Source organism: Rattus norvegicus, chromosome 5 (assembly GCF_021556685.1).
Source record: "Rattus norvegicus strain SHRSP/BbbUtx chromosome 5, alternate assembly SHRSP_T2T, whole genome shotgun sequence".
Taxonomy (NCBI): domain Eukaryota; kingdom Metazoa; phylum Chordata; class Mammalia; order Rodentia; family Muridae; genus Rattus; species Rattus norvegicus.
In genome coordinates, this window is record NC_141538.1 from 101,510,639 (window position 1) to 101,537,229 (window position 26,591).

The following is a 26,591-nucleotide window of genomic DNA, read 5'->3' on the forward strand; positions in this document are numbered from 1 at the left end:
TTACAAAGCAGATGCAGTCATGCTGGTACAATATCATATAGGGCGCTTCAAAGCAGAGCTCTGTCGGGTGTGGGGGACGCTTTCTACCAGAGCGGAACCCAGCAGTTGTGTTTGGTGTATAAAGTACACGAAGGTTTATCTTTAACAAACACAACTTCACCCTGCACTGGAACACACATTTCCTGAACTAGTCTGTCCTGACAATTTCATCCCTGGTGACAGGTTGAGAATGTGGTCTAATGGGACACTAGGTTGTAGGACTTAACATAGTTATTAAACCTTGACTGTTTTATTATGTCATTTTTTTAAAGCAAAAATTTCCATAGAAACTATGTTGAGCATTTAAACAGACATCAATTGACATTCAATTTTGGAAAACGAGTATTACTGAATTTTGTCATGTTTTTGGAAACAATGAGGAAAATGGAATAAATATTTTTTTAAATAATCCTCCAAGTTAGTAGTTAGAACAAAAAAAGAAAAACACAGCTATAGGTATATTGATACTAAAATGCACCTTTTATTTATTTTATTATTCACTGTGTAAATCTGCCTTGCCTGGAACTCTAAACCCCGCTGGCTAAAACCTTGATTTGCTGGGTTTTGTGGCACAGGTGTTTAGCCCAGACCCCAGCGCTGTGAGTGGGGATGAGGTATGGCAAACAGAACCCTATGTTCCAGGCTAGCCTGGTCTACAATACAGGGCTACATAGCAAGACCTTATCTCAAAAATTAAATAAATAAAGAAAAAAACAAATAAATAAAATTAAAATGCCTTCCAGCGATGGGGAAAACACCATGTTCAACTGAAATGAGTATTTTACTAAACTGCCTGGAACCCCGATAATGCAGAAGTGGACAATTTACATTTATAAGTATTAATGAGTATAACTAAAGTACAATGTACTCCCCGAGCTGACTCACACATGAACACAGGCAGGAACTCAGAGAGCTCGGCCTGCTGCATGAGGCTAAACTATGCTCTGAAGCATGAGCTTCCACCAGGGCAAGCACATGCTCCAAGGTCAGCACCTGTAGGTCCCAGTAGCAGACAAACCTAACCAAGCTGTAAAGATGGTCTCCACAGAAGAAAGCTCCGTTTCCAGTCTCTACGTGCTAAATTAAAAACTGAAGGAAATGCTGAGGTCTTAGGGTTCTGCTTGGTCATTCTTACAAATCTGTACTCGAGCATCTGTTTTCTTCATTACCCACACATATGATATGGTCATATAGTATGTACAACCACATATATGTCAACAACCATCAATGCTAATGGTTTCATCCTATTAATTAAAAAGTCCGGAGGCAAGCTTATGGACTTTTAGCAAAGGTCTATTATGAGTTCCTTAACAAACCCTGTTTGATAGTGCAAACAGGGAGGATATATCATATAATTTATTCAGTTTTTGTCATTTTTTCCTAGTGGAGATCTGAGTACTAAAATTCAGAGACAAAAGCAAAAGCACAACACAAGGAAACAGCAGAGTTGTAATATTTTACTATGGAAACTAAAAGCCCACAGGAGGTTTAAACATCCTCATTAATGGCTTATTTTTGCTTTTTAGTTTAAATATTTCAGTTGTCGGGCCTGCTTGCCAAACTTTGATTCAATAAAAGAGTAAACTGTTTAGGACAAAAAAAAAAGAGGCAAACCAACTTCAGCAAGTCAGTGTGTTGTTTTGCATAGAGCCAGCGTTTGCCCTGTGAAATATATGCTTCTCAGTCTGCAGACTCTGTAATCCTTGTAAGTAACAATTACTACATTAAACAACGCAATCTGTCCCACTGGCAGGAAGAAGCATACAGTGCTATGGCTTCAGAGATCCCACCAGGAGATGAAACCAGCTTCCAGCCCTGAGGCTGGTCAAAAATGAACACAGTCCAGACAGTCTGCAGCCAGGCACCTCAGGTGTGCAGGCAAGGGAGCAGCTGTTCACGTAAGACCTTACCTTGCAACGAAGTCCAAGAGGGTGCCTGGTGGCATGGGCAAAAGTGACAGGCACATATCATACCTAATACAAAATGCTCTGCAAATGTCCTGCCATAACCAGTTGTTAATCAGGAAAGGAAGAATACAAAGATAGACCTAAGGGATCTTGATTCCCAACCTCCTTGTTAATGGGGTCTTCCTCCACTGAATTCAATGCATGAGAGAAATGGTATCACCTTAAAAGAAAAGGCCCACTCTCTTTATCTTCATGATTGTTTACTGTATATTTCCAACACAGAAATTATATCCATACACGAACTGTCTACCTAGACACCTGGGTCTGTACCCAGTCACCATTGTATACAACAGATAAATCTGAGAGAGCAGTATCCCCATACATCCTAGTTTTCTTCAAAATAACATCTATCATAAGGTTAGGAAGTGCCATACCTACACACTTTAAGTTTTTCTCTTATGTGCACAGATATTTACAGTGTATGTATATAACTACTTTATAAATCACTTCTCAGAGATTCAAATAAACAGAATTAGCAGCCAATACAAAAGAAACATGACTGAAATAAGATGCAGAAATCAACAATAAGTGAACAACAGTGCCTGAAATATAAAGAAAATAATCTCTAACAATCAGATGATCAAGATGTCTGTTTGCAATTAAAATTTTGTATGGTTTAAAATACCACTTTTGAATGTTATAGATGATGTCACCAAGAAAATTAATAGAGTATTAGCATTCATATTGATAACCCATGTTTAAGGTATCGACAGCAGATGTGTTACAGTGACTGTGCTCAGCCCTCATATCCACTGACATAAACACACACTGCCTTCACCATAATCTTAATGTAGAATATTCTTTGACAACACGTTGCATTATTAAGTAACAGCACTAAGTACAAATTAGCTAGTAATTGTCAAATTACAACAAAAACCTTTTACTATATCTTTTGCATAAAAGTTATTTAAAAAAACTAAAAATGTCATTCTAAATTTTCCTAATTGCTAAAGCATAATTTGAGGAATATATTATGAAAATATTAATAAAAACTTTAAACATTTATTTCTATCAGTTGTCTCACAAACATTGGAACTAGTCAGTAGCCATCAGTCTAAACAATCAACAGCATAAGTGAAATTTTACTCTGATGTGAACCTGTGACTGGATGATGTGGACCTGTGACTGGAGATATTATTAATATGCTATGTGGTGATTTGAATGACAATGGTTCCCATAGGTTCACAAATTTGAATGTTTGGTTCCCAGATGGTGGAGTGCTTAGAAGGATTAAGAGGTGTGGACTTGTTCGAGGGGGTGTGTCACTGAGAGTAGGTTCTGAGGTTTCAAAAGTCCATGACAGACTCAATCTTACTACCTACCTGACTCTTGCTTGTGGACGCGATATAAGCTCTTAGCTACCACTCCAGAGTAATGCCTGCCTGGTTCCATCATGCTCCCTGCTATGATCATGGGCTAAGCCTCTGACAGTGTAAGCAAGTCCCTGATTTCAAGACACCTTATGTCTCTTCCCAGCCAAAGGACAGTAACTAAGACACGCTACTCCTACAATTTCCAGAAACTCTGACCTTCAAAAGGTTTTACACAGACATTTCTCCAAAATGAAGTGACATTTCTGCTGTACCTTGGGAGGAGATGAGGGCAGAGAGGGGCCGTAGTTCATGCCATCACTACAAGCACCATCATGAAGAGATAAGACAGAGGCTTGTGTAGAGTAAACACTGTCGTTATCAGGAGAGAACTGAGACTCAAATCTTGATTCTGCTACGGACTCAGCATCAGGTGTATCTATCTAGGAATAAAGTAAGACCAGCTGGTTACCTTAGCCTACCACACATTACTGTCAAACAGGATCCTTTTCTGTCCTGTTTTCTGCATGTGCCTTCCCCTCTCTTAACCACTTAAAAATTGCAGTGGTACAGCGGCACAAAGATGGACCCACCACCCACAGCAAAGGCCAGAGAGTGTCTAGTTCAGATACAAGAGCTAAAGGGAGCAATTAACAAATGAATTAATCAATTTTAAGTTTAAATAGTATGGAATATACTTAATACTGTTTTATGATGCAAAGAATTAGGTTATCATTCTCCATATTCTACTAATACACCATTCTTCATAAAGGCAGTTATGTGATTGTCTATTAGATTAAGATGAAACAATGAAAGAGAAGCTTTGTGTTTGAGCTGGAATCACAGTAACTTTGAAGGGGCCAGATTCTAAACTAGATTCCGGAAGGATTAAGTAATAAACATTTTAACATTAGAAGGCCATTATCACTATAAACGGCTGTTGAAATGCTGCTGGAGCATTTCAAAGTTAGCCTCTTAGAATATAATTCACAGGCTGAAAATGTATTTTAAATATTTGTTCAAATTCACTAGAATGACACTAGGTTATCATCTACAAATGTATATTATATAAAACAATCTGGATGAAAAATACTTAGTACAATCTAGACAGTTAGTATTAACTGAGCCTTATGCCACATTATAATAAGTTTGTCTTAAGGTACTCTCATAAAGAATACTCAAATAGAATCTGTATAGCTATCACTGGTGCCTTTAAGTCTTAAGAGATTCTAAAATTCAACTAGCTCAATTACTGTAGAGATGAAACACGAGGTCTACAGGAAGTTGAGTGACCAGTTCAAGCAAACAGCTCATTAGAAAAAAAAGGAATGCTGGGACTGCTACAAGGCACTGAGCTTCCATGCAAATGGAAAAGATCTTCTCAGCTGGCATCCATTTAAAAGAGTCCCAAACGCCTTCCAAACCCTAGAGAGGATAGTGTCTTATGATGGGCTTTAAAGACTATGATCTTGGCATGACTGCGTACTGCTTTAATCCCAGCACTCAGGAGGCAGAGGCAGGTGGATAGTTAATAGTGAGCTGCAGACAAGCCATGGCAACACAGTGAGCCCATATTAGAAAAGAAAAATGAAAGAGAAAAGGAATAATATCTTGTGTCCTGTTGTGTTTCCAAATGAATCTGCTATGTCATGGTATGGTTTAATGTCATAGCACTTCACAACATCCACAGTACTCTAAATTATAATGCCAAGGTCACCTCATATTTAAGTATAATGAGTGTCATAAACTTACTATAAGTACATCAAAACCTTCTAAAATAGCTAACCAAGAGCTTATAAAACACCAACAAAAAGAACTATCTCCCTTCCAAACTAGGATTGGGAATAATATATAATGTCAAAGACCTAACTCATACTCTCGAGTTTAAAGCAATATGGGTACATTGAGCTTCTTCGTACACCAAACAAGCAAGTCAATAAAACTGTGGCAAAATCACTTCTAAAAGTAAAATTTATAAGAATTTAAAAAGAAGGCTTGATCAGTTGTGGCCACTAACCAGAGCCAAGTCAGCCCTGAAGAGGGCTTTGTCGGACAGGCCCATCTCCTTGCAGGTGTGCGGTGAGCAGAGAAAAGTGTCTTCCTTGGCAGAAACATACCCTTCTTCTGGTGAAAGCTGCAGAACATTGGTGTGGAGAAGAGGGTTATGGGAAAGAAAGAACAGCAGAAGGAAGAAAGGGGGGAGGGGATGAAAGAAGAAGAATAACAGGATGATGAGTCTCCAAGTGGTAACATGTGATCTCAACATAGAACGGAAGCTATGTAGTTAAATACATACTGATCCTAATCACCTCCACTGAAGGGAGACAGAGGCCTTTGCCTAGCATAGACACCAACAATTAGACGAGAATCCCTTTCTACTATTTTTTGTTCTTCTTTCAAATGACAGTAAAATGAGTAATTTTTATTATAATTGTCTGGTCACTTTTTATCTATTAAATACACTGGCTAAATAATGAAAGGAAAAATTTTAAGTATTAAGACTTTGAAAGCTACAGAAGAAAACATTAATGAAAATCAATGCTGTCCTTTCTTTCTCTCAAGTATTATTATAAAGAATGCAATTTACTTGACAAGGAATGGTACTGAGGACACAGTGAACTCGTCCAACCTCTCTGAAATGCAGTGGAGGGCACGTCTCCCCTGGCATCACTGAAATAGCTGAAGGAAGTTTGAAAACACTTAAAGCTTGTGCCCTTAAATCCAACATAGCTTATAGGAGCAGATGTCACTAAACTGTTCAATGCTGCCATCTGCTTGGATTCCTCTACTAAACTCAGACTGCTGTTCTAAGACACTAAGAGTTCTACACTTGTATTCTACTCTCTATTAAAAAGGAAAATACTAATTGTCTTTCCCCATCACCTGCTGTCAGTAACCCATGTAGAACTTCTGGAGGAAAAGCATTTTTTAAAATAGTAATCGATAATTTAATCTCAATAGTCAACAGATTCCATTATTAGCAGAGGTTTTGACTAAAATATCAAATCCCAGTATATAAAGTACTGGTAACCAGAAGAACAAGGGCTATGCCCCCTATCTATGTAACCTTGAAATGACCCCCCACCCTACTCCCAGTCTCAGTTTGCTTCTGTACAGAGGGACAGTCTTCCTCTTTTCTTCCTCCTAGGGTTATTATGGAGCTCTATTTGCCTACAAATTTATATTTTCTATTCATTAAGCCTCACTTAAAGAAATACTCATCATATGCTTCAGTGCAAACAGATTATGAAACATCAAATACTGTCCTGAACTAGCTAAAAAAAAAGACTTTGCTTCTAAATAACTATTCTGCTCTCCTCAGTTATTTCCCTTGCATATATACAAGAAATCAATACAACCCAAGTTCTTACAGGCAAAGGCTTGGCTACTCCTATCCGCACCATCCCTGAGGGCGCTCCCTTCAAGGCTTCCACGGCCTCTTCCAGAGTGCTGTTTTCCAGGTTAATGTCATTGACAAACATGAGCCTGTCTCCTGGAAAAAGCCGTCCATCCTTTTCAGCAATGCCGCCAGGCACCAGAGAACGAATGACTATTACTGTGTTTGCTGGATCGATGGGGTCCTAAAAGGGCAGGAGGGTGAAAAGCAGTCAGCTCATTCAGGCAATCGAAGTATATTTTACAAATATTCTGTTTCAAGTGTCTTATGGTTTTCATATGAGGTTCTAATGAGTACCTAGGACAAGCTAATGTCTACCTCATGATAGAATGACCAGAAGAGTTCACTAGAAGCAATGGAAGCTTCATTTGCTAGTGTCATTAAAATGACCCCTGGATAATGCTAGATAACTTTAAGGTGAAATTTTAATTTTCAGGAAACTGTCAAGTCTTTAAGCTGTCACTTAAAGCTGGATGTCAAGAACATGAGTAACAATAGTATTTGAATAGTGGATGGGTATACTCTGAGGTAGGACTTGTCCTTTACAAATGAAATACAGAAAAGCATGCAGCATTTGCGCTGCAAGCACATGGTCTAGAATCCTCAGAGATAGCTTGAGTTCAAGACTATTAAGAGTAACACCTGTGTTTTATCAGACAGTGTTTAGCATTTCCACTTTGCCTAGCACAAAACAATCCAGGGAAGGGTGCAGGCTGCACGGAGTCAATTTATAAACAATCATAAATTTAGTAAAACAACTGGAATGTTAGAATTTGTGATATGTCCAAGTATAAATTCAACTTCTATATTATACAAATGAAAGTAATAGCTAATACTTTGTGGATTAGCACTAAAGTGTAAACTATAAATTAAAAGCATAGAAATAAAAATACTCCCCAAATGATAACCCAATGTATTATGATACTCCTAAACTGTATTCTCTGTTTTCCTCAATTTTTAAGCTACAACATAAAATAGTTCAATAAATATAATGCTAAAACCAACATTTTGTAATAAAAACAAATCCTATTGACTACATTATTATCCTGAGCAATTAATTTGAACAAAATATCTTACTACTAACAGTAAAATATTAAAATATCATTGCTTTCTTACTTTTAGAATATGGCATCTGTATGGCAACTAGAAAAATCGGGATAGTTACCTGGTAGTCTAAGATGCTGAAGCCCAGGCCCCTGCTCCCTTTCTCCAGCTCTATGGCCTGAATGCCTGCCTCCCACATGGCCAGCGGGGTCTGAATCTCCTCGGCATTCTGATCCACATCGGACATCGCCAGCATGGGATCCTCTGTCTCCGAGGATCCAATGAACTCTCCTAGGTCTATATGAGGCTGAATAACAGACCAGACATCTCTTTTATCAGAGGGAATAGCTTTGACACTTTGCAAGAAAAACGTTGGGTTCCTCAGTCTGTACCGACCAAAACATTCTCAAAACCCTAAGTCTTAAAAGGCATTAAAAAAGCTGGGATTTCCTATAAGTGTATTTAGTAGTTATGCATCTACAACACTGCTTATGGGTGACTTTTACTTCTTGTATACATTCGACCCACCTCTACATGAAAAATAAAAAGAAGTGTGTTGTTGTTATTAACTAAAAAGAATTCAAGAAAAAGTGTGTGTGTAAAGTTTTGTATTATATGCAAATAAGGACTCTACAGTGAGTGCATAGATTATGTAGATTAAGTAGGGGTAACTGGGCTTCCAATGTTAACTTCTCTCTCAAAACAAAACAATCAAAAAACCACAAAAAAAAAAAATAAAAAAAACAAAAGAAACTGAAAACAGGTTAAGCCAAGTCCACTTATCTGTATGAACATATCGAATTTAAGAAAGGTATGTTTGTCAGAATAAAATTCTAGTTTGTGTGCTGCCTTTGCTTTTGATATTTGGTTGCACTGCCTAGAGCCATGGACGCAGACCTCCTCCCCTGCTCTCCTGTGACCATCCCACTCACACAAATGAAACATACGGCATAGCCAGGGCTCAGCCTTCGAGGGACATGCAATGTGGAATCATGTTTCTTGTTCTTCCCTGCTTTGGTCACCATGTGAATGATAAGCTATGTACTTCACCCTTTAAGTTACAAAATTATCCCACTGTATTGATTCCTTTAGCATAATGTAAAAGAAACCCCTTTCATAAGATCTGACAAGGAGGGGTTAGAGAGATGGCTAAGTGGTTAAGCAGTGGGCTGCTTTTCCAGAGGCTAAGATCAAGAATCTACAAATGGGACCTCATAAAACTGCAAAACTTCTGTAAGGCAAAAGACACTGTCCTTGGGACAAAACAGCAACCAACAGATTGGAAAAAGATCTTTACCAATCCTACAACTGATAGAGGGCTAATATCCAAAATATACAAAGAACTCAAAAAGTTAGACTCTGAAGAACCAAATAACCCCATTAGAAAATGGGGTACAGAGCTAAAAAAAACATTCTCAGCTGAGGAATATCAAGTGTCTGAAAATCATCTAAAGAAAAGCTCAATATCCTTAGTCATCAGGAAAATGCAAATCAAAACAACCCTGAGATTCCACCTCACACTAGTCAGAATAACTAAGATAAAAAACTCAGGTGACAGAAGATGCTGGCAAGGATGTGGAGAAAGAGAAACACTCCTCCATTGTTGGTGGGATTGCAAACTGGTACAACCACTCTGGAAATCAGTCTGGAGGTTCCTCAGAAAATTAGACATAGAACTACCTGAGGACCCAGCTATACCTCTCTTGGGCATATACCCAAAAGATGCTCCAACATACAACAAAGACACATGCTCCACTATGTTCACAGCAGCCTTATTTATAATAGCCAGAAGCTGGAAAGAACCCAGATGCCCTTCAACAGAGGAATGGATTAAAAAAATGTGGTACATCTAGACAGTAGAGTACTACTCAACTATCAAAAACAATGACTTCATGAAATTCATAGGCAAATGGAATGAACTAGAAAATATCATCCTGAGTGAGGTAACCAAATCACAGAAAAGCATACTTAGTATGCACTCATTGATAAGTGGATATTAGCCCAAAAGCTCGAATTACCCAAGATGTAATCCATAGACTACAGGAAGCTCAAGAAGAAGGATGACCGAAATGCGGATGCTCCCACACCTTCTTGAAAGAACAAAAAAAATATCCGCAGGAGGAGATATGGAAGCAAAGTTTAGAGCAGCAACTCAAGGAATGGCCATTCAGAGTCTGTCCCACATGTGGCCCATATATACACAGCCACCAAAACTAGATAAGATTGATGAAGCTAAAAGGTACATGCTGAAAGGGACTGGATATAGATCTCCCCTGAGAGACACATCCAGAGCATGTCCAATACAAAGGTCAATGCTAGCAGCAAATCACGAACTGAGAACAGGACCTCATTTAGGGGAATTAGAAGAAGGATTGAAAGAGCTGAAGGAGCTTGTAACCCCATAAGAACAATATCAACCAACTAGAGCTTCCAGGGACTAAACCACTACCCAAAGACTATACATGGACTGACTCAGGGCTCCAACCGCATATGTAGCAGAGAATAGCCTTGTTGGGGCACCAGTGGAAGGGGAAGTCCTTGGTCCTGCCAAGGTTGGACCCCCAGTGCAGGGGAATGTCGATGCAAGGGGGCAGTAAGGGAGGTGAATGTGGGGAACACCCATATGGTGGAGGGGGTGGGGATGCGGGCTTATGGACAGGAAACCAGGAAAGGGAATACCATGTGAAATGCAAGTAAAAAATATATCTAATAAAAAAATTGAAAAGAAAAAAAAATCTGACTAGGGTTCAATGTTAAATCACCTTCCAAAGAGGTGATTAGCTCTGTTACTGGATATTTTGATTTAAACAGATAAGAAGAATATAGAAAAATGCACATTATAGAAAATTATTTGATGTGAATAGAATTAACTTTCTTATAATCTCACCCTAAAATGTACAAGTGAATTTAAACCCAAACATACAATAAAACACTTCATTCAATACTTTAGCTATCCACTGAATGGTTAGCTGCAAATCAGATGCAGCTGGGCGGCCATATAAAGGTATGCTTCTCCATCTGTGTACTATTTGCATACTTCTGTCCAACTAGTTAATGGGGGCACTCCACATATACATGCTGCAGTGTTACCTCCTGTCAATCACACAGCATGCTATAGGGGGTACCCACTGTCAAGTTCACAGTGGGCAGTGTTATCTGTTGTAATTATTTTCACCTGCAGAGAGAGTCTCCATGAGATGGGCAACATCCTAACCTACATTTTACAAAAACAAAAACCGTGATTCAGAAAGGTGAGGTGACTTTCTCGGGTTAAGCGTCAATTCTGATTCATGCTCAGGCTGATGAGTTCTAGATCCACTGTATAAGCACAGACTCTATTTCCAAAGTCAAGTATTGAAGAAAATGAAAGTAGCCTCACATTCTAGCAGAATTAAGCATCAAATTAGCCTTGTTTCCTTGTCTCATACCTTCTCTGTTAGTTCAAGATCATGTATGTCCAGGCTATCCACTTCTGACAGGGCGGTCGGTGGCACAGTCCGACGGCAACATACCATTGTCACATCGATAGGAAGTTCTTTTAAAATATTGACCACATCTTGATGGTTTTCCCCAAGCAAATTTATACCATTGACCTGCAGAAAGACAGGTCCACCCAAAATAAGTTTTATAATACAGAGGTCTGTGTGAGAGCACCACTTCCCCACAACATAAATTTCTTTAGAGTAATGGCTGTGCTTCTGCCTTGCAGAGACCTGCAGTTAGACCTGTACCTCTGAACAGGCCCGAATGCGAGTTCAGAGTCTGGTGTGACTGTAGCTTCTCAAGCACCATGGTAAAAAAAAAGCCCTTAGCTTCTCCCTAGGTTTGATCTGTGAGGGTATGGTAGGAACGGAAAATAAAAGTATTCCCAGAAGATACAGCAGAAAAGACTTCAAACAATTAACATTTAATGAATCTACTAAGAAGGACCAGAAATGGCATATATAGTATGGTAAAATGTTTTTAAAATTGGAAACAATTTTTTCTATTTTTTATTTCTGCATTTAAAAAACATTGACAGATTGCAGGGAAACAAGTATCAGTCGATAGCTACTGAGCGACAAGAATTGAGCGAGTGGGGGAGAGAGGATGCATTTGCTGTTTGTCGTTATTCTCTCTGGAAGCACATGAAAGTGCTGACTATTCTAAGAACTGAATACACTTAAAAACTGCCATGGAAGTTTCATTGTCTTTGAAAGCAAAAACAGCATAAAACACAACAAAACAAAAACCACTGAAATAGATCATATGGAGCTGGGTCTGTAGGTGTGCACACACAGAGCTTTGGTATCTCTTTGGACTGACTTTATGATTGAGTTATTTATCACCATTAATTTTCCAGCAGCCTTTCCCACCGTGTATCAGTAGAAATCAGAACATCTTACTTCCAATAGCTCATCTCCACTGAAGAGCTTCCCGCTGTATCCCACAGGGCCTTCTGGTAGCACAGACCGGATGAAGTGGTGGCCCACTGTTGCTTCCAGACTTATTCCCAGCCCACTGTTCTCACTAAACTTGCTCACATGAGCCACCTGAAATGAGGAAAGTTATCACAACTCTAACATTCTTCTGGATTCTTTTTATTCAATGTAAATATTGTAAGTTCACCCAAAAAATCCAATTTCTCAAAAAAGCTTTAAAAATATTATTGTGAGCTACATAGCACCATAGTACTACCAGCAGAAAATGGTTTCACAGACCAACACAAAAGAGTATGTCTAGCCGCAAGCACACAACAGCATTCTCAGCAATAATTCCTATAGACCTGAGCACAGCTGACAGCCTGCAGGCTGCATACCTGGGACTTGTTGCTATGCACACCATGGGGTGTCATGTGTCATCTCCCACAAATAAATATCTTTACCAAACAAGAGCTAATCTTAATGGTGGTTGGTGAAAGGTCAGTATCAGAATGAAGTCACCTGACTCTGAGCTGTGATGCTGGGAAGTATTCTTCTAAGCTCTGAAAACCCAATATAGAGCTCAACTACTCCAGGAAACAGCCAGGTTCCCCCTGAAGTCACCAGCTACCTCTGCCCCACCACCCCCTCTATAACTATATTAATGCTGCCATGTACACAGCAGGCATAAGAGAAGGCAGAGCTACTCCCATTTGCCTGAGCAAGGATCACAAATGACGTGGTCCTGCCATGCAGCATACTTCTGCTCTCAAGAGAGTACTACTCAGCAAATGTCTGCTGTGCATGCAGGTCACATTAATCCCATCCATGAAGTCAGTGCTAAATGCTTCAGCATGCTTCACCTGAACCCTATTGTATTCCTCCCCAACTTAAGAGTGAAAATGATCCTGGGACTAAACCACTACCAAAAGACTATACATGAACTGACTCAGGGCTCTAACTGCATATGTAGCAGAGAATAGCCGTATTGGGGCACCAGTAGAAGGGGAAGCCCTTGTTCCTGGCAAGGTTGGACCCCCAGTGCAGGGGAATATGGGAGGGACAGTAAGGGGGATGTATGGGGGGAATACCTGTACAGGGAGGGGGAGGGCAGGGATGGGGGCTTATGGACAGGAAACCGGGAAGGGGAATAACATCTGAAAAGTAAATAAAAAATTATATTTAATAAAAAATTTTTTAAAAAGTGAAAATGATCCTGGCTATAGTTAATCATTTCTTATTTGACTGTTCATTACCTTGAGTTTTTCAAAATAAGTATTGCTATGAAAAAAATTCAAAATTGACAATACTGCTTAGCAGTGAAGGCCAGAGCTACTTATTATAAATATTACCTGCTTTATTTTACCTTTTCTAACCCAGAGATTATAAATATGAAAAATTACACTGAATGTAGTATTTTACTTTTGCTTTGAATTCCCTGTTGTGTGTCAACTTTGCTAGAGAATCAGAGGCCAGCTTGAGTACATGACTTCTTGCATTAAGTGACTTTTTTTAAAAAAGGAAAGAAGGAAGGAAGGTAGATGAGGAAGGAGGGAGGGAGGAAGGGAAGCCTGTCATAGCTCATGATAAACTTATCTTATCTGAAGTAAACTGTCATTTGTAAACTACTCTGGTTCTTTCTACAAGTCATATGCGTGAGCATCAGGAAAACCTTTCTTGTGTGTACATCACTTACACCACGCTCAGAAACACTGAAGCACAATGACACCTGAGTTCTCAAACTTGCAAACCATATATTTCAGTCCCTTACCAATCGATCACTACAGCTTTGAAAAACTCTAGACCTTTGACCTCTCTCCAGGGCACCTTCCAATGATTACTTTTATTTTCCCCAAGAGTTTTCTGCATAGACACAGGTTCAAGTGAGGAAGCAGGAAGAGCAAGCCAACCTACCACTATTTCATAGTTAATTCCCATAATCCTCTGCCACTTTGTCAGCAAGGCAGCTTCTTGCTGCACATCTTCAGTTTCTTCCAGCTCAGTTGACAACAGTGGATATCCTGAAACAGTCAAAGTATTCAAGTTAGTAGCAGGACACAAAACTCACCTTCTACACTAGGAAGGTAAGGTAAAACCATCCTGTTGTACTCTGTCAGACTTTTCATAGGTTCCCTCATATTTTACTGAATTTTAATTTTTGAATTTAGACTAATGCTTGCATACGCAACAGTACTCTTTTTTAACAGACCGCTTTTAAGCTTTAACTAGACTTTCCATTCAAGTCTCCATACATTTTCAGTGTTCTTTAAAAGAACAAGGATTCTGGGTTGCTCTTAGACACATGAACTTTTCTACTGGTAATATTACGGTAAAACTGTAGTTAGGAGAAAAGGAGGCTAGGATATCGCCTCATACACATACCAAATAAATTGTAATAGACAACTCCAATACCAGGAAAATGTACATAAAAGTATGAAATAATGAAGAACTGAGAATGTGTATTACAGTAAAACCTGTAGTCAGAATCCCACTAATCAGCCCCCCACAAAAAAAGGGGGAAAAAGCCCATTAAGCCAGTGAGAAAGGAAGCCACCATGCCAGTTACAATAAATGATTGTGAATACAGAATGTGGAGGTGAAAGCTGGCACTGAGAAGCATCTCTGTGTGTTTCTGTCTATTTCCACCAGCGCTCTCCCACTGAGCTACAGCCCTAGTCCTCAACACACACAACTAGCCCCGCAACACACACAATTAGCGCTATAACACACACACACAATTAGTCCTACAACACACTAGTCCTGCAACACACACTACTAGCCCTACAATATGTGCAATGTCACTTGGTGCTTATTCATAAATGTTTGCTTTTTAAAAACCTCTATTCCTTTATAGTCTTTATATTACTTTAGGGAATATTCCAGAATTCAGATTTTTTTTTTTACCAGTTATCCTGTCTCTCAGTTTAGGCTCATCATGCTTTAGTTAATGATTCTGAACTTGTCTTGAAAAACTGGACAAAGTTGATAATTATTTTTAAAGGTTTGATCATATGCAAAGTCCTAGGTTCAATGTCTAGCTTAGAGGAAAAAAAGCAAAACAGGGTTGGACAGTATCCCTTGAATAAGTATTTTCTGTACAAATTAAAATCTAGTTATGCAAAGGGTAATGATCAGCAGTGAGCAGGGCTCATGAGGAATCTTTAACCCTAATTCTGGGAACAGAGGTCACTTCCCCCAGTTCACCTTCAATTTTGTGTGTGTGCGTGTGCACGCATGTGTGTCTGTGTGCGCGTGTGCATGTGTGTGTGCATGTGTGTATGCATGTGCATGTGTGTATATGCATGAGTGTGTGTGTGCATGTGCATGTGTGTATGCATGTTTGTGTGTGCATGTGTATGCATGTGCATGTGTGTATATGCATGTTTGTGTGTGCATGTGTATGTGCATGTATGTGTGTATGTGTGTGCACGTGTGTCCACACAGCTCCACAGGAATCTAATGAGAGATTATAAATGGAATGTGAGAAATCAGATAACTGCATCTGAGATTCACATTCATCCTCCCAGCCCATGGCCATGGCACTCTTATCTCCTACCTGCCTCCAGACCTCATTTCCCAACCTTGAAGATACAAACAAAAAGCCACAGAGCCCTCTTCTCCAGCATTGGTGAGTGGGCAAGTGACTGTCCTGTAGAGTCACCATCCTCTAGAAAGGTGGTGGCACTCCAGCCTGCCAGGACAGACAGACCAGGTACATTAGAACCACTTCCAGGTTTCTGCTTTATTTACTTATTTATTTTAAATAGCTCAAGTACTCCTGATTTTAAGTCTGGAGGTGCCAATATCCTTCCACACACATATGCAAATTTCTCATTAGCTGCCGTTTCTGCAGCAAAATAGATGTTTCTGAATCTTCAACATAACCCCTTGTGCCCATCTTCACTTCCTATTTAAAGTCATGTTCTAAGTATTTTTATCCTCTCCCCAGCTCTTGATATTCATTTTAGCCTAAGTATTTTCTTTACTAATTAGTGTAAAGATGGCAGAATGTAATTAATATGTATGAACACTACACACTTTCCTTCCAGGATATCGTAACACACACAAACTCCCTTTAAATAACAAAAGTAAACTAAAACTTTCCACTGCAGAAGAAATAACGATGAGGCCACAGAGAGAGTGCGGAGGCTTCTGAATGGCAGAATCCACACTAGCGGACATGAACAGGTTTCCACCTGCTCAGTGGCTTCAAGTTGCCAAATGCCCAACAGCAGGATCAGGGAAAGAAGCAGGAGGCTCAAGGCAAACAAAGAGGGTGGATTTGGTGTGAAATATGATAAAACAGAGATCCTGGCAAACCTACAGTGAGGAGAATTCTTACCGAACAATTCTCTGCAGAACTGCTATCAAGCCCAGCTCCCAAGGTGAAAGCTTGTAACTCAGAAAGACTAAATAGTATATATCAGCCTCCCCAAAACACATAGTTTCAGGAAAAAATGGTAGTGTATCCTGAAATTCAGCACTCAGGAGCCAGTCTGGGTCACATAGCAAGACCTTGCCTCAGGAAACAATCATCACAGCAGAAAACTTAACAACAGCAGCAGCAGCAGCAGCAGCAGCAGCAACAACAAAACCCTGCCTATTTTCATTCCTAAAAAATCTAAGAGTTTCTGCGTTTGTTTTTAAATATTTTATATTTTATTATTGTTTCACAGATAGAGACATGTCAAGCATACATAAACATTAAGTTAAAACTACACATATTACCAACTGATATTTCAAGACTCTGGTGTGTGTGTGTGTGTGTGTGTGTGTGTGTGTGTGTGTGTGTGTGTGTGTGTGTGTGTACATGTGTGCGCATATATCAGAGAACAAACTGATTCTGCCTAAAAATTAACAAACAATAAACAAATGAATTATTTTAATCTAAAAATCACTTAATTCTATTGATAAATATGAATTTATCAACCTCACTTTTCCTAAGACGTTAGTATCACATTTATAATGGCTTTTGTGACTTAGTCTGTCATAAAGATTTAATCTCTTTGCAAGCACTGTGTCTAAAACATAATGACCACCCAAGCCTGTCCTAAGCGTTACCTTCCTCTTCAATCGGCAGTATGCTGGTACTTCTCTTCAGTGACAAAGACTCTTCATCTTTTTCATAATTTTCTTAAAGATAAAAATATTTTAAGTTATATTCATAAAATTGATAATAAAAGCATCTGAATTTTTCCAAACCCATTTTCTTTGTCTGAACCACTGATTAGAGTCACTTTTGAAGAGACTAACTCCACAGTAACCATATGTACTTAATGTCTTCCTGTAAGTGGGCTAGGACTTTCTTGAAACCTGCCTGCCCTTCTCCTAGGAATGCACTCCTTAGTACATAACATAATGCTCAACAATGTTAGAAATAAAACATCTTTCCAGATAAAAGCCTCACTCTGTTGATTATTACTGCAAGGATGTTCATGGAGATCACCAGAAGCTTGTGCTCCAGCTAGATCAGCCATACACAGTGGTAAACAACGAAGAAGTCCATCTCAAATAAGGCAGACTGGCACCTGAAGCACACGTGACTCAATCTTCTGGCTTCCACACGTGTCACTGTCATGTGCACACACGGGCACGCACACACACACACGCACACACGCACACATGTTTCCTCTCAGTCTCTAAAAGAATCAAACACAACTGCATCTTGTTGTCACCCAAGTTAAAGTCGTGACAGAAAGAAGATTCTATCTCCAACTGAGAACAGTAACAGGATGCCTCTTTTACTCAGAGTCCATTCTAAAGCGAATGCACAGAGCCATGATTCCAGCCAATGTCAAAACAATTTTCTACGAAAATTGCTTTAGGGTTAGAAGACAATGTCAAGATAACACAAAGGTCTCTACCAGCTGGGAGGTCCACATCTTTTGCGGTGTCTTCTCTTGACGTAATCTCTGCTTCCTGGCTGGCTCCCTTCCTCATCAGTGTCAGACGCACTGTCTGTCCCGTGTGACGTAACACCTCTACTGCTTGTTGATTGGTAAAACCCTGAAGGTTGGTGCCATCGACCTGTGATAACAAGATATATTAAAATCAAGGGCACTTTTGTATTGCTGATGCAAAATGTGTATTTATCGCTTAGTACTGAGTAATGGACAGGGAATGAGTATGTCTCTCACTGGGAAATGACCACACACGCCGTCACACACTTGGTGTCCAGGAGTAATGGTGGTTTGCTTAGCACTGCCCTAAGGGTTACACTGCTTTCTATAGATCCTGTGGTAACTTTTAAGATCATTTCTCTAACTCACTAGGTGATCCTGATGAAAATGAGCACCACAGGGGATGAAGGACAGAAGGAAGTGAGGAAAACACTCCTCAAAGACACTGTTGTTTACTCACAGTACTTTACATTGCCTGCAAACAAGGGAAGTGAAAAATTCGAACGTCTTATACTCAGCAGGTGAACAAACCACTGTGAGATCCAGACCAGCATCCTCTACCACAGTATAGCCTAACTGTAACTGTTATAGAAAAGAAATCGTAAAACCTCAAATTAAACATTTGTTTTATTTATCTGTACATATGTGTATACAAACAAAGACACATCGGCTTTCTACACATAACAAACGGAACAGTATATTACATCCGAATATAAAGAAGAGAAGAAACAGAGGAAATTAATACTTAATTATTTTCCTGGTAGGAATATCAGTTAAAGGTCTTGAGAGCTGGTATGTGGAAGACAGTCTCAGACTCTGGCTCCTTGACTCTTGTGCAGTCCTTCTGACTTACATGGGAACTTGAACATGGACACCTGACTCTATTCTTCCCCTTAAGAGATCTTCTGACTTCCCTTTACAAAGATTAGCAAATCAGAATAACAGAAAAGACTACAATGGAATCATAAACAAGCAAAAAAGAGTTCCAATACTGAAGAAACTTCTAGAAATGGTCTGGAAAGGCTGAAAGCAAGACAGCCTAATTTCCATGTGCTCATCTGGTCAGAGAAATGTTAGTAGAAATAAAACTATCTTCTCTCATTACAAAGACGTGGTCCCTGGCTGAGGAAATGGCTTACTTGGTAAAATGTTGGTTATACAAGTATGAGAATACAAAGTCAATCCCCTAGAACCTACACACAAGAGCTAAGACAGGACTGAAATGATGACCAGCACATAGATGCTTTCTATCAGCTCTGACATCCTAGGCTGGATCATCAAGACCCACTACGTGGAAGAAGAGAGTGAGGTCCAGCAAGTCATCCCCTGACCCCTGCATACCATGGCACATGGAAGGCACAGAAAGGATCCTCAGGGCTTACTGACCAATCAGCAAGTTCCAGGTTCAATAAGTGAGACTGTCTGAAGAGCCTAATTGTGGAAGACATACCAACTTCTCAACACCTATGGGTACCTACATCCACCTACGCACAAATGCAAGTGCACACACGCACAAGCACATGAAGTGAAGGTGGCCTACTAGTACATAAGATGCCAAATAGACTACAATAATACTTAAACATAGATACATGAAAATTTTCAGAATTTAAAAAGCTTTCGTTTTAATCGTGTGTGTGTGTGTGTGTGTGTGTGTGTGTGTGTGTGTGTGTGTGTGTGTGTATAAAGGCTATGGAGCCCAGAAGAGGGCATCAGATCTCTTTGAGTTACTGCTGTTTGTAGCTATGCGGTGTGACACAGGTGCTCAGACTGAACTTCAGGCCTCGACTGCTGAGTGCTCTCCCACTCACACTCACGATTGCCAGGACTGCCCTTTCTGGTCTCTAGACCAGGCTAACTTCAAACGTATAGAGATCGCCTATCCCGACAGCAGCCAGCCTGGTTCTGTTTGTTTTATATTCTGTTAAGCAGCTATTTCATTCTGATCAAATTATATATTCTTTAGGCATCAAAGACAAGTTTTGCTAAAACAGACAGACATGCTATATGTCTGGTGCCATTGTGATAAAGGAACAAAATGGGAGGCAGGCATGGTGGTACAAATCTTTAAATCCCAGCACATGGAGGCAGGGGAGGAAGATCACCATGTGTTCAGGGATATTCTGGACTATTTAGTGTCAGAATAGCCTAGGCTACAGAGCGAGACAGTGTCTCAGACAACTTTAAAAACACAACGAAAAAGCCCAAGTCTGAACACTGATACCAAAAAAAAAAAAAATTCCTCAAATGCATAAAACTTTATGCTGCAAGTGGTTGTTCTAAAATAATTTTTCTTCTTTCTTTTAAAATGAAGTTCCATTAAGAAAAATTTGGTACAAAGAATTCTGTTTAAACATGTATAGAAAAATGCATTTGCTTTCATAGCATGGTAAATTAAAATTTAAAAAATATCTATTACCCAAATGACACAGAAGGGGTACCAGCAAAGAAAATCTGCTTTCATAGGCTAGATTTTAAACTATAATTCAGCTAAGATTCTTAATAATCTCATCATAACATGGAAATAAGGCAGCTACTTTCCAAGAACTCCAGTTTATAATGCTTTGTGCTAGGGCACATGGAAGCTACTGTTAATATTAATAGAGTGAAAGGTAATTAACACGAAATCCCAAAGTTTTATGGAAATAAACAATTTACAGCCAGACTACATAAAAGTCCCAGACAGCAAAACAGCAGCCCAGAATCTGTCTTCAGCTATGACCAGGCTTGACTCCAGGGGAGCTACAGTGTGAGCTCTGGCTCAGTGACAGCTCAGAGGAGAGCTACAAAGGTGAACAGCCTCTGCCCCTCAGAGAAACACATACCTGACTCTGGTAACATGTAATGCAGGCACCACAGTCTGTGGGAGAAATCATGGCGAATACCAGTGCACAGCTGAGAAAACCTGCTTCCCTAGCATGGCCCATGTAACTTGCCAAATCACCCTCCAACAACCCTTATCTACTTACGAGAAACTGAGAATCTATGTCTGTCATGGAACATAAGACAGAACCTGACCCTTCCCATTATCAATCATCATTCTACGCTGCTTTTAACTGCCTGTCACTAAGTAACTAATAGGTGTTATGATGTTATCTGTTGACAAGATTAGCTAACATTTTAAGAGAAAGGAGCCCCCTTTTCCACATGATTGTTAACAGAATGCCAACATGGAAGATTTTGCTGGGGGCTGAGGGAGAGTGTACAGTGGCAATCTCCTGTCCTTGTACTGTACAAAGGAAACACTAGAGGTCCACAGAATACAGTCTGTAAAAGAAGGCCAAACTAGCTTAAAATTACAAAATAAATGCTTCCTCAAAATAGTAAATAATTCTTAATCTTCTCAGCACCTCAATAAATATAAATTAAAAATAGATTATAGCTCCAGTATCTGCTGTCAAAACAAAACCAGAACAAATAAAATCTGTAATTGTAAAACTGCAGCTAGGAATGAAGGAAATATTATCAATTCATGGGAGGGCCACAAGTGGGTGACACTTGGCACAGAATGAATACATGGTCTATGGGAAAGCCACAAGAAGGTGATACTTTACATAAACGAACAAATGGTCGGGAGTTCTGCACAATGCTTCCTAGGGTTAAAGCATTTCTAAATTAGAATGTAATTAGAGTGTGAGTGAGAGTGAAGACAATCTTATTAAAAGCAAAAGAAGACTTAGAGAAAGTACACCTCCCCTTTGTGAGTACGTTTCTTTTATCACCTACTTGGCTAAGTGGAAGTCATCTTTGAGGATCACTTACAAGGAACAAAAGCAGTGACAACCTGGAGGGAAGCTACTGTGACACTTAAAAATCTACAATAAATCTACTTCATAAGTAAACACTTTCCTAATAGAATATAATTATACAACATATCCTTACCAGATGCTTGGAGAGTCTCGCATGGTTCTCTGAAGAGTAATTCAAGGGACATTGTATTCTATCCTAGGTCATGCAATTGAATCAAGAAGCTGGCTAAAGGACGACCAATGGATAGGGTAAAGCAGACTGAGAAAAATCCATAAGCCTCAATCCTCCACAAAGAACTAACTATAGGTAACTGAGGAAAGCTGGGAATGGGAGAAGTTGCCTTCCACAGGGGAGAGCACACCAGTTGGCTGTCCAATCCCAACTGGCCAGCCCTGAAAGCCTACAAAGTTACATAGGTAGCACTGTACAAACTAAACAGATTATATTGAGGAATATGTATATATGTACATATGTGCTTGCAATAATAGTTTAAAATGCAAGAATTTAAAGGAGAAAAGGGCAAGTATATGGGAAGGTTTGGAAGAAGAAGGGGAAAGAGAGAAATGTCAAAATTAAATTATAATCTCAAAAGGGTTTTTTAATCTGCTAAACAACTGAATACAGAGCAATCAATTTCTAAGATGTAGAAATTCCCCTCAGCATATCCAAAATAAAGTGAAAACGCATCCTTACAAACCTTGTATCTGAATGTTCACAGAAGCATTAACTCTAATATTCAATGAATGAAAATACCTCTTATGGCTGAACTGACTACTAGGTAAGTGTGGCAAAGCCACTCACAATAAAAAAGTATCCAACAATGAAAAGAAAATGGAAGCTTAACCTACTACACAGATGAACCTTGAAAAGCAGTATGCTAAATAAAGCAGTCAACTATAATGGACTAAATTCTATGTGATTGTACTTCTAGGAAATGTCCCAGAAAAAGTACAAAGACAGAATGTAGACCCCAGACTCCATAGGCCTAAGGAGACAGAGAAAGCGGGAAGCAAAGTCCAACATGGGAAGTATATGAATATCCACTGGATTGTGCAATTTAAAGGCATAACTTATAGAATATATAAATTATTTATCACAATGCTGATTTGAAACACTGCCTAATGAACTGACATAGATAGTTGTAGAAAGAAAATGTACACTTTTAACTCATGATTATTGTGCTTGACAGCACCTTTGTGTCAGCTTGTCCCAAGTTATAGTCACCTGAGGGGAAGGAACTTCAGTAAAAAAATAAATAAATAAAATAAAAAATAAAAAGTAAACAACTTCCAGAAGACTCTAGAAGATGGGGTTGAAGGCAGTTCTGCAGAGCATTTTATAAATTAGTGAACGATGGAGGAAGGCCCATTCCTGAGCTGGTGGTCCTGGATTCTATAAGAATGCAGGCTGAGCAAGTCGTGAAGAGTAGGGAAGCCTATAAGCAGCACTCTGCCAGCCTCTGCATCAGCTCCTCTCTCCAGATTCTTAATGCTTGAGGTCCTGTTCTGACTTCCTTCAATGATGGACTATGAGGTGGAAGTGTCAGCCAAGCAAACCCTTTCCTCCCCTGTCAGAATGTGGTCCAAGAGTGGAGTCATGAGAATTCTTAGTACTTATGAGAACACTTCAAGAAAAGCAAAGAGAAGTCTTGTGACCTCAGTTTCTTAATAACATGGGACTGTCCTTAGAATGTGCCTCCATGCTCCTCCCAGGTATCACCAATAGGGATAAGCTTAATGTCAGATACTCAGTACTGTTTGTTCTTATTCTTCAATTAAATGTTTGAACTATCCTTTTCTATGCCTCTGGATACACCTGTTTTTGCCAGAGATGGTGTGTCCTTGTGATTGTACACAGCTTGAACTAATGGCTTTACTCAAGTGATGTCTCTTAATTGTCAGAGTATAAACTGTCTGATGCCCTGAATAAATTTCACTATTGCATGAGACTTTAGTCTGCCTCATTTTTTCGGCTCCATTCTCCCAGGGCCTACCACCTTTAGAGCGGTAAGCACTCCCCAACTTGCTTTCAGTCATGATGGTTTCTCAGTAGCAATAGTAACCTTGACTAGGACAATTATACATGGATCCACGCTGTCTCTTCATTCTTTCCATCACTCCCAAAATAAAAAAGGGGCAGCAGCTCATTCCATTCACGGTAAGACTGAGATGTACTGAGAAAGTCTTCACAGCTCTTACCCAAGGAGGCAGAAAGCTCAACCTGATCTTTCAGTTGAACTTCAAAAGATAGATACAGTTAAGATTCACAGTTCTAATGCCAGGGACACTCTGGGAGACACACTATAGACTTTCCAAGGGCAGAAGTAATATTCCTTAATCTGTTTTTTTCTAAAATGTGATAGATATGTAACAACAACAGCAGTAGCAACAACAACAACACCACCAACAAAACTTACCAATTTAGCATTTTCTAACCATCAAGTTCCTAGTGATAAATGTTGCAGAGTGGTTTGTAGCCACCTTTAGGGTTTTTCATCATGTACATGACTCAGTGTCATGCTGAATGACAATTCCCACCATCTGACGCCACCACGGCCCCAGAGCCACCACTCCCACCTGCCATTTCTCTGACAAGCTTGGGTCACGGCAGTGGGATCACACATGTCTCTACACCTCCTTTATTTCAGTCAGCACACTGTCCTCAAGACTGATTAAGGTTGTAGCAAGTAAAAGAATTTCCGTGTTTGGCAGGTCAAAGAGTGACGTACTGCACATCCAGTGTCATCCTCTGGCCTCCATATGTGCAAACACCAGCAGACAGACATACCTGTGTGCACACACACACACACACACACACACACCTATTTTGTTCAGCCAGTTGCCTACCAACAGTATCTGGGTTATTTGGCTTGTGCTATGTGAAAAACAGTGTGACTAAGGAATCTTTTAATCAGTCAGCATTCGCCACCGATGTCTTCAAAATGATATTAAAATAATACTACTGGCAATGAGAAAGATCTTATAGTTACAGAAGTTTAGACAGAGGAAAACAAACAGGCTTCCTATCTTCAGGTCATCTGATGGTCTTTAGTTTTTCTATCCCTAAGAAATCATACCATCTACAGGTTTCCCCGTGTGGTTAACCTAAGTTAGTTTCTATATCACAGAGCAGTTTGAAGAAGGTAGTATCCACTGAACAGAGGGTTACTTTTCTATTGACTACGTGAAGTGGCCATACACTCAAAGCTTTCCTATGATACCACAATGACCAGATTGAAGACTTCGGGATTTCTTTCTTTCAATCCTATACGTTTATAGAACTGAAAGGAGCTCATCTACACCGCAGTGTCATTCAAGGTTAAAAACATACGTGTAAGTGAAAATCCAGCTACAGTAAACACCAGGTCTTCCTTCAGAATATACACAAGAAAATATACTATAATTTTAGTATAACAAATTCATTATGACCATAATTCAAATACATGAAAAACTGTAAAGAAATTAATTTTTGTTTTTGACTTAAAGAAAGGAATGTTTGGATCCAATATTCCATCTAATCTGAAAATAATAAATTAGGCCATTATAATGACAGTCTCAAGCCACTAAAATTAGATTGAAAGAATGGATCTGGAGTTAGGAGATGGCTCGTCAGGTAAAGTGCTTGATGTGCAAGTGTAAGGACCTGTGTTGGCATCTTGCTACCCATGTGAAAAGACTGGGTATGGTGGTACACTTCTATGATCCTAGTGTTAGGAGATACATACATGAAGATCCCTGGGATACAGGGAGGGTTGGTACCCAAGGAGGGCTTGAGAAATGGGGGCAAGTATTTGTGGGGGGGGGGGTGTAAAGTGAATAAATAAATTAATTAATATGAAAATATCCCTGGGCTCAGTCAGTCTAGAAAATTGGTGACCCTGTCTCAAAAATAAGGCTAGAAGAAAGAAGAAAACATCCAGTGTCATCCTTTGGCCTCCATATGTGCAAACACCAGCAGACAGACATACCTATGTGCATACACACACACACACACACACACACACACACACACACACACACACACACACACACATACAAACACACCAAATACAAACAAAAAAATTAATGTCAATAAATGCAGATCTTTACTAAGTACAATCATCATAATGCTGGGTCCAGAGCTCAGTGGGTAAATTGTTTGAGTCTCCAGCATGAGGAGCTGAGTTCAGATCGATAGTACCCACATAAAACCCAGGCAAGGCCATGTAGTCTTTAACCTCAACAAGAGCCAGAGCCAGATAGATCCTATGGAACTCACTTGCCTGCTAGTCTAGCCAACCAATGAGCTCCAGGTTCAGTGAGAAACACTGTCCTAACAAACACACAGAGAAAACTATAGAGGAATACACCAAACATGGCCCCATGGCCTCTGGCACACATGGGCAAATGACCACACTTGTACCCACACATATAAATGTATTCATAGATAAGAAATTATTTCCTCATTATAAGATTTTATTTTTATCTGCATGTATATGTGTGGATATGTTTCTGAGTTGTTCCACACAGGTTCTACGAACCAAACTCAGGTCCTCTGGAGGAGCAGTCATAGCTTAACCACTAAGCCATCATACTAATCTCAGACAATGCAATTCTTCATCAGCAGACAGCAGAATTATAAATGAATGTGTAACTCACTGCTACAATTTGGTCTCCAATCTGGATTCTTCCATCAAGCTCCACAGCACTGCTCTTTGTAATGCTCTTTACAAAGATTCCTGAAGGCTCTAAGATTAGAAGGAAGAACGTTTTCACTACTTATAAAGCACACACAAAGAAAAGCCACCT

The 26,591-nt window shown here is 39.5% G+C and overlaps 1 protein-coding gene across 14 annotated transcripts in view; it reads right to left on the minus strand.

The window, feature by feature from the left end:
- The window catches only part of Mpdz (multiple PDZ domain crumbs cell polarity complex component), a 155,190-nt gene that overhangs the window by 75,982 nt on the left and 52,617 nt on the right, over nt 1-26,591 (minus strand). For 6 of the 14 annotated variants that reach the window (XM_087547760.1, XM_087547758.1, XM_087547754.1 and 3 more), the window contains 10 exon segments: nt 26,442-26,530; nt 18,022-18,184; nt 17,219-17,290; nt 14,072-14,178; nt 12,143-12,289; nt 11,186-11,350; nt 7,879-8,064; nt 6,688-6,897; nt 5,334-5,450; nt 3,592-3,759 (listed from right to left, as the gene is read on the minus strand). In XM_087547760.1, coding sequence (XP_087403886.1) covers nt 3,592-3,759; nt 5,334-5,450; nt 6,688-6,897; nt 7,879-8,064; nt 11,186-11,350; nt 12,143-12,289; nt 14,072-14,178; nt 17,219-17,290; nt 18,022-18,184; nt 26,442-26,530 — 1,424 coding nt within the window. 14 annotated transcript variants of the gene reach the window in all.